General features: G+C 53.3%; 1 protein-coding gene across 4 annotated transcripts in view; it reads right to left on the bottom strand.

Moving 5' to 3' along the window:
• SAMD11 (sterile alpha motif domain containing 11) overlaps window positions 1-9,349 on the bottom strand; it is an 87,353-nt gene that overhangs the window by 57,812 nt on the left and 20,192 nt on the right. For all 4 annotated transcript variants that reach the window (XM_033519229.1, XM_015648453.2, XM_015648455.1 and 1 more), the window contains exon 3: window positions 3,752-3,930. In XM_033519229.1, coding sequence (XP_033375120.1) covers window positions 3,752-3,930 — 179 coding nt within the window. The remainder of the gene's footprint in view (window positions 1-3,751; window positions 3,931-9,349) is intronic.

Genomic DNA, 9,349 nt, shown 5'->3' on the forward strand with positions numbered 1-9,349 from the left:
TCTCCTGGCTCCATCCTGACCCTCTCCTGGCTCCATCCTGACCCTCTCCTGGCTCCATCCTGACCCTCTCCTGGCTCCATCCTGACCCTCTCCTGCCCCATCCTGACCCTCTCCTGCCCCATCCTGGCCCCCTCTCTGTTTCACCCTCTCCCTGGGAGCTGCAGGGCTCTGTCTCAGCTCCCAGGCCCCTGTCCCAAGGGGGCAGAGCTCAGTGCTGACATTTTGGGCAGAAGCCCCAGCCGTGCCTGTGCTCCCTCCCCAGCTGGAAATGAATCCTCAGCGATTTCCTCGCTCAGAAATGAGCCCAGCACGTTCTGTCACTGCCTGAGACATGCAGGAGCAGCAGCTTTGGGATGAACAATGTCCTGAACTAAGGTAGAGCAGCCAGGGGGGGATTTTTGAGGGGATTTTTTTTGTTGGATAGGCAGAGCTGGATCCTCCCTGCTCCTCCCAGTTATCCCAGTCTCAGCTTCCACAGTCTCCCAGTATCCATGCCAGGCTGTTTCCCAGCACCCAGAATGCTGAGCAGAGAGTGAACAGAGATTCAGGGAATCTCATCCATGGATCCTGGAAGAACAGCCTGACAGCTGCAGCAGGACCTGGGGCATCTGGACTGTTCTCTAGCACGGAATCGCTGCTGCAAGGGTCAGCCCCGAGGAGACCAGGAGAGCTGTCAGACACAGGCAGATGGGCAGAGCTGCCAAGAGCACTTGTAGGGCAAGACCTTCTTCCTTTCCTTTCCCCTTTCTCCTTTCCCCCTGCTCTCACATCTTCCTAGGCAAGCAGGGATGTCGTGCTGGCTGGGATATTGTACCCTGCAGCATCCCTGGGAAGCCAGTGGCTGTTCTCCCCCTCTCCTTCCCCCACATCCACATCCTCACACGGTCAGAGAGACCTTCCCAGCACTCTGAGCAGGTGTTTGAGCTTCACTCCTCCTCAGCCACACCACCCCACTGCTGGGGACTCGGCCAAAGCCGTTCCTGACACACCCTGTTCAATCCCCGATGCTGTCACTGCATTTCTCCTCCCACACCAGTCAAAGAGGCCACTCTTCAAAATCGGAATTAAATGCATCAACCCACAGGACAATGCTGGGCTTAAATCCAGCAGCGAGTGAGGATCTTGCTGTTAAAGCTGAGCCTTCCTCCCTGGATCCCCTGGCTTTCATCTGCCTGGAGATTCCTGGGATGACATCCTGGAGATCCTGACAGGCAGTTTGCACCTCGGGGTGGGAACGCTCCCAGGCTGAGCTCATGCATTGCTCAGGGCTGGGTGGAATCTCCCTGCGAGGGCAGGGAAGTTAAAGCTTCCCAAGCTACTGCAGAGCAATGGAATTTGTGGAGTCTAATTCAGAATTACAGAATCAGTAAGGTTGGAAAAGCCCTCTAAGTTCATCCAGTCCAACTTTGAACCTGCCACGTTCACCACTAAACCACAGCCCCAGGTGCCACATCCACAGCTTCCCTGAGCACTTCCAGGGATGGTGACTCCACCACTTCCCTCCTCTGGTGTCTGGGATAACCCAGAGGGCAGCAGCAGAAGCCAAGGCTGTTAAAGGCTGAGGTGAGGGACCAGCCAAGAAACTTCCAACTCCTGCTCTAATCCCCAGGGTCTTTCCTTCACCAGTACCCAGCCCTCGCAGCACCAGGAAACTGGGAACAGGGAGAAGAGGAAAAGGTTGAAAGCAGCAATGCAGGTGTTCACAGTGCCAGGGGGCACATCCAGGGCTGCAGGAGCAGAACCCAGGTTTGCTGAGGCCTGGCCTTGTTTCTCCATCCCAGTTTAACCTATTTCTCCTCTCAGTGGGGGCCAGTAAAGCCCCAGCCCCGGGGGGGAGGACACAGCAGGTGAATTAAGGCAGGAGCAGATGGGGCACGGTCCCTGCAGGGCCCAGCTGTCCTGTCTGGGCTGTGGTGCCCTTGTGCTGCTGCTGCTGTCCCCAGAGCCACCCTGGACACCCCCAGGCCAGCAGGAGAGGGACAAGCTGCTCCTGCTGTCCCCAGAGCCACCCTGGGTCCCCAGAGCCACCCTGGACACCCCCAGAGCCACCCTGGACACCCCCAGGCCAGCAGGAGGGGGACAGGCTGCTCCCCACTCGAGGCCCTGGAACAGCTGGAAGTGTCCAGGCTCCCCCTGTCCCAGGGATAAAATGCTTGGGAATGCTGCAGGTGGGAGCAGTGGATGTTCCCTGAGCACCAAATTCCTGTTTTTTCCCTTGTTCCTGCACTCACAGGAGTTCTGCCTGCTCCCCGTGCCCCACTGTCCCAGCTTTTCCCCCCACTCTGCATCCCAGCTCCCAGGAAAAGGAAAGGAACAGCTGCACAGAGGCTGGGAATTTAACCCAGCTGGGAGAATCCTGCTCTCCTCCAAGGAAATAAAGCTTAACCAAGAGACCTCCAGACAAACTGATGAGAACTGCTGGAGAGCACAGCCGTGGAGAGCTGGGGGATCGCTGCCTGAGAGCTGCCAAACATTTTTCCTTCATTTCCTAATAAACAAGGCAAAGCAATTACAGTAATTAAAGATTTAAGATAAGAGCACTTTGTATTTGGGGGGCCCGGCATTATCAATTACGGAGTTATCGTGTTGTTCTCCCTCCTAATGAGACAATCTAGCACTGCAATTCTGCAGCATTAAAAGCCTAATTAAAGGGGGCAGGAGGAGCAGGGCAGTTCACCAAACTGATTGGGAGTATTCCCTGTGCTGGGTGGCTCCTGGGCAGCCCAGGTGCATTCCCAAAACACCTTTCCATTTCCAGGCTCCTGGACAGCTGCAATGATAAACCCAGACGTTAATTACAGGAGGGTTTTATGGGAAGAGCTGGTTGCTCTTTTGTCTCCCTGCTCGCAGCCCTCAGCTGCTGAGGGTACCAGCATCTGTCGGAGGGAAGGGGGAAACAGCTCCTCTACTGCCAGGCAAGGAACACATAAAACATTAGAAAAGCAATTACAGCCCTTCAGTTCCCTCTGCTCTGGTTTTATAGGGCTTGTCTCAGGATCTGAGCCCTGCTGTGCATCACGGGGGGATGACAGCCGAGATGAGCCGCAATGATCTGCTCGGGAGGCTCAGGCACGGCACCTTCAGGGGTTTGTTTTCCTGGGGTTACAGATTTTCTGCTATTCCTGGTTTTTCAGAGGGGTGAGAGGACCTGGAATTTTGCAGCTGAATTTTGAGGGCACTGAGGCCTCCCAGGAGAGGCCAGGTGAGGATTACCAGGACCTGACTCAGGACAATCCTTTCTTCTCTTCCTCTAGGACTGCACAATTCCAGGATGAATGTTCATGAGAAAAACAGGATCAAAATCAAGCAGTTCCTCCTCCCTGCTACAACTCCATCTATTCTCCCTCGCTCCTAGAGGCTCTCAGGATGCTCTGACACTTATAATCAAACACAAAACCCCACACCTTGCTGCTACCCCTTCCAATTCCTCAGTTTCAGTGACATCCCAATTTGAGCACAACTGAAAGCAGAAGGCAGGATTTGGGCCCCCACACCTCTGTATTCCAAACAGCTGAAGCCCACAGATGATTTCTTGGTCACAAAACCACAGAGCCCTGGACAGAGAGTGAGACCCAAGTGATCACCTGCAAATCCAGAGCCTTCAGTGCAAACTGCAACCAGGAGTGGAAAATCCCCCCCAGCTGCCCTTTGGGGGCTGAAATGTGACATCTGCAGCCCCAGGGGCAGTGCTGGCTCTCCAGGGCTCTGCCCAGGTTTCTGTGTCTCCCAGTGCAGCACAGACTGCAAGTACCTTCTTTTCATGATACTGATGTGCAGATCCTCCTCCTGCTTCACTTCGGGGGGCTGCCCATTGCTCTTGTCGCTCTCCTCGCTGTCCTCGCTGTGAGAGAAGATGGAGCTCAGCTCTTTCTTGGGGACCCTGGTGGGGGGCAGGGGGATCGTCCTCTTCTCTGCCAGGCGGCCCCGGTTCTGGGGTGGGTTTGGAATGGGGAGAGGGAAAGAGAACAAAACAAGGACTTGGTGAATAATCTCAGAATTTCCTCAAACATCAAACAAAAACGTGTTTACTTCTGTCAAAAAGCTCTTCTTGACAAGCCAAAGCTGCCAGTCCCTGCATGGCTCACACTTTGTCCTGGTCACTTTGCAAAGGATTTTCCAGCACAGGCATCCCTGTTTCTCATCTTTCCAGTTCTGACCAAGCCTTGCAGCCTCTCCCAGCCCTTCATCTCATCCACACCGAGAGGAAAGGAAGGTGGCAGCAGAATCAGGCACCAATCTCTGTCTCCAGAATATTTCCCACCAAGTATTTCCACCTCACCATTCAGTTAAACTGTGCCAGCAGCCCAGGGAAATCACGATCCAGGGCTGTAAAGGGACACCTGCCTGTGCCAGCCAGCAGCAGGGAAACACCCTGGAAACCAGGGAGGTTGTGGTGCCACTGCTCCACAGAATCCGTAATTTTAGCCAACAAAATCATAGAATTGGGACAGGAACCCCAGCGAGGGAAAGTGAGGCCACAGCTCTGTGCCCGTTCTCCAGACAGAGAGAAAGGTGTGTGAAACAGGGCCAGTAAATGTACAGGAACACCTAAATAATAACAGCTTCTCTGAAAAAACCTGATTTCAACTTCCCAAATAAACCTGGCAAAAGGAAGAAGCCCTGGGAAAGCCGGGCAGGCTCTCTGCAGGGGAGGAACACATGTTGTTTTAATTAACCAAATTAAGAACTTTCCACAAATACCAAACAAAAACTTGTTTACCTCTGTCAATAAATTCCAGTTGTGCTCGTTAAGGGCAGCCCTAATCACTGTGATAATGAGCTAAACCCATCTGGAAGGCATCACCCCGAGGAGCCACAGGGGCTTTTCCCCTTGAGCTGCAGGTCCCAGCCAAGAGCAGCCTGAGAGCAGCAGGCACCCAGGGGAGAGGGGAACAGCGGGCCAAAAATGGCAAAAAATTGGGAAAATGTGGGGGAAACCGTGCACTTTATGAACTGTGCATCTCTTACCCTCAAATACTTTTTGTGTTCAAGGTGCTTTCCCAGCCCTGCCCCTCTCTGTGCACACAGGGAACCTGCCCCAGGTGCAGCCTCTGCCCAAAGCCACCTCAGGAACAGGAGCAAACTCAGGCAAAAAGGAGAAGAACCAGGGCTTGTAAATCCCAGGATTTCAGCCCTAACAATGGCATTTTAAAAGTCCTGTTTGCTTTGTATTTTTACCCTCAGGTTTGGGGTGCGTTTTGTTTATTTACTTACTACGTCCCTGTGTCCCCAGAAAATTAAAATAGACTGAGCCAATCAATTTTACCTTTTATATTCATCTAGAGCCAGTTTGGAATCAATTGCACTTCCCTAATCTGTTTAGAGGAGTCCACCAGCAGACACACATCACTTTCAAATTAAGCACAAAGGTAGCCAGAAGCCTGGCCCAGAACCTGCTCCATAATCAATTGTGCCATTGACTTGGAAGGGCTCTGGTCCAAGCTGCAAACACAAAAACCTCTCCAAACACGGCCAGCACATCCCCAGGGAGGAGCTGAGGGAGCAGCCAGGCAGGGCAGGTGTCCATGCAGAATTACAGCCCAGGAACCCTCCAACAACCCCATTGAGGTCTGAGAGGAGCCAAAGGTGTTTCCCAGCAGTGATTCAGCTCGAGGAACCCCTGGGAGGGTGTATCCTCCTCTCCCAACACCAGGATACCCCCAGCCCCAGGATGGGGGGCAGAGCATCCCTTTTCCTCTCTTTCATGGACCCAGCCCAACATCACAATCCTCCAAAGCCCCTGCAAGGGCTGAGTGTGAAGGACACTGCAGAACAGCCTCATGCTCCAGGCTCCCCTCCCTTCCTACATGGTTAAAGATTCATTTTGTGGGTTCTGGTTGCAGCTAACAAAGCACAGCTGGGGTTGGAGTCAATAACCCCCCATTCCCCCTCTGCCTCCCCACCCTCCCAGGGTCTTTTGACACCATTAATTGCTTTCATTGCCTCTCAAAAGTATTGTCAGGGTGGGGGTGGCTTTGCTTTTAAAAAAAAAAAAATCAGCCAGGAATATTTCCTTTCCCCAGGAAAAATCAGATGGGCACCAGCACATGATTTAAAGTTACCCAAGTCCAGAGATGCAGCTGCAATTAAAGAAAAACAAAAAACAACCCAAGAACTTGGGAACAGCAGCAGGTTCTGGGAGTGGAGGAGTCTGGAAGGCTGATCTCTCTATCCTGAGAGGAAAGGAGCATCAGTAAGACAGGAAATCTTCTGGAGAGATGGGGAAATTCTGCTCTGTGAGGCTGAGCAGGGCCAGCAGAGCTACAAAATCAAACCCTACCCCTGCAGCCATCCAAACCCTCCTGGAGCTCAGTCCCCCCGGGCCAGAGCCCCCAAATCCAAGGGGCTGCAGGAGAGCCCTGCTGGGAGAGCTCGGGCTCGGGGCACACACCGGGATGGAGAGCTGGGAACGTTCCCTGGCCTGGGAGCTGCTGCAGCCAGACAGCCTGGGGTGATGGACAGGGGAAAGGGGAAGGGGAAAGGGGAAGGGGGAAAGGGGAAAAGGAGGGGAAAAGGGAAGGGTGAAGGGGAAAGGGGAAAAGGAGGGGAAGGGGAAAGGGGAAAAGGAGGGGAAAAGGGAAGGGTGAAGGGGAAAGGGGAAAAGGAGGGGAAGGGGAAAGGGGAAGGGGGAAAGGGGAAAGGTGAAGGGAAAGGGGAAGGGAAAGGGAAAGGGGAAGGGGAAAGGCGAAGGGGAAAGGGGAAGGGGAAAGGGGAAGAGGAAGAGGAAAGGGGAAAAGGAGGGGAAAGGGGAAGAGGAAGAGGAAAGGGGAAAGGGGAAAAGGAAGGGAAAGGGGAAAGGGAAGGGGGAAGAGGAAGGAGAAGAGGAAAGGGGAAAAAGAAGGGGAAGGGGAAGGGGAAAGGGGAAAGGGGCAGGGGAAAGGGGAAAGGGAAGGGCCCTCGCCAGGACAGTCCCTGATGAGCATTTAATCGATCCCAGCCACGGAGAGCTCCGAGGCAAAAAGAGCCCTCCGGAACAACAGAAAAATAACGAGGCAGATGAAAGTAAAGGTTTTGGCAGTCCAGTGAAACCCTGGAGAGCTGATCCCGGTGGGAACTGACCCCAGCAGAGGAGCAGGTGCAGTCCCTGCCAAGCCAAGGCCACCAAAACAGACACACAAATTCAAGTGCCCCAAGAATCTGCTCCCACCTAAAAATATCGAAGCTGGTTGCAAGATGATTCACGTGCCTGTGATTCAAGCCTCAAGAATAATTACTATTGGGTAAAAAACCTGCAGGGAAAAACCCCAGGCCATGCATTCCTTCTTCATAGGTAAAGCTGGGAAACACAGGGAGCAGACAGGGAATGCTGGGGGGAGGTCTGTGAGCTGCCAGTGCTGGGAGCAGGAGGACTCTAAATCTCTTCCATATGTGAAGGAAATCCTCAAGCCCAGACAGCATTTTCTCTCTCTTTTTATTGATAATAAAGATAGGGAAAAGGAAAGGGGGAGGTTCAGAGAGCCTGGGATATTTTTGTTTTGCTTTTCCAAATAATAAACCTGGCGGAATGGCTTTAATTAGGGACATTATGCAGCAGTGGGGACCACACATCCCCCTGTAGAATAACTGGCAGAGTTTGCATTTACCTTCAGCTGTGATTAGTGTAAACACCTCAGAGAGGGTCAGGTTGCCTTCCAGGATAATCCTGCCCTGTCCCCTGGGCCCTCATTAGCCCTTCCAGCCCAACGTGCTCCCAGCCCCACTGCTCCAGTAGCAAATCCAGCTCTGGGCGCACCAGAATCTGCCCAAGCAGAGGTCAGAGGCAGGAGGAGGTGGCCAGGCTCTCATCCCACCTCCTGGCCCAGAGCTCAGCACTGGACACCTGAATAAAGCAGCTCCCGAGGCATCCCCTCCCCAGCCCTGTCACCTGGCCACTGACAGGTTTGTCCTCCATCACCTCCTCCCAGGGACACCAGTGCCACACTGGAACTGTTCCAGCACGGCAGGGATGGCCCAAAGCAAGAACAGCCAGCAATTAGTGAATAGGAACAGCTTCTCTGAAAACAAAAACCTGATTTCAGCTTTCCAAATAAGCCTGGCAAAAGGCAGAAGTCCTGGGAAAGCCGGGCAGGCTCCACAGGGGAGGGATGCTGACAGAGGAGCCCCCTGGTCAGGCAGAAAAGGAAGGGGAGACAGACCAGGAAGCCTCTCCCAGGTTTTGGGGACTGTCACATCCCTCATCAGTGCCATGGAAGGGCTGTCCAGGCTCTGGCAGGGACTGGAGGAGGAAGAAAGGAAAGAAGCAGGGCACAGCCAGGCAGGTCCCACAGCTGGAAGCAGGGGACAACAGCCCTGGGGGACAGCTGTCCCCAGCAGGCTGCCCAGAGCCACCCCTCAGCAATGGCTTGGGCTGGCAGCAGCTGCTTCAGAGACAGCTCTCAGCTCCAGCACAGAGAGCCCAGCTCCTGCTGGGGTGTTTCACCTTCAAGTGCACCAGAGAAGAAAATCACTCTTGACCACAGCTTCCCTGAGTAACCCTCGACTGCTCGTGCTCAGGCTCCTGCTACCAACAGCAGCAGCAGCAGGTTCCCTCCTTGTCCCTGGCCCTCATCCTGTTCACAGGGGTTGTCCCAGTTATGCTGGAAGCTCTCTGGGGCAGAGGGTGATGTGTGGAGCAGAGAAATCGGCTCCTGCCATAATTGAAGAAAATACAGAAGTTTTAACCCAAAAGGAAGGTGCCCAGAAGGGAAGCTGCAGCTCTCCCCATCAATATTCACAACGTTTTGTGAAGCCCTAAAGAAACAGATGAACAAGATCTGGGAACAGAAGGGAACATTTCCCATTCAGAATCTCTCAGAGAGTTATAAAGCCCAAAGGATAATTTGTTAATAGAGAGAGCCACGCTTTTCTGGGAAAAGCCAATCGGAATTTCCAGGCTTTGAAGGGAAGTAGGACTAAGATAGAAAATCTATCAGGCCTTTGGAGCTACCCTTTTTCAAAACCTCTTTGGAAGAAGGCTGAAAAGTGTCCTGCTCTTTGTTTTCTGTGTCTGTTTCCACATCAAATGACTTTGTCCCTTTTAGCCTGAGGTCGCAAAGGAGGAAGCAGAGATGTGAAGCCAGCTCCTCAGGCAATGTAAGTCAGTTCTGATGGAGCAGAAGTCAACTTCCACCAGCTGAGAGTGGAACGCTGTTGCTATCTCCTAAACAAAGGCAAAACCTACAGATTTTTCCCTTTTTTCTTTCCTTGTCTGCTCTACCTCTCAGGTGAAGAGACAAGGAGCAAAGGGTGTGGATGCTCTCAGACATTTCCCCTTCTCTTCCCACTCCTCGCTGCTGCACCTCTGGAGCGGCAGAAGAACAGGAGAGCAGCTCTTGGGACTGTCCCTGCCTCATCACAGGGCTGTCTGTCC

This window comes from Parus major, chromosome 21, assembly GCF_001522545.3.
Source record: "Parus major isolate Abel chromosome 21, Parus_major1.1, whole genome shotgun sequence".
Lineage (NCBI taxonomy): Eukaryota > Metazoa > Chordata > Aves > Passeriformes > Paridae > Parus > Parus major.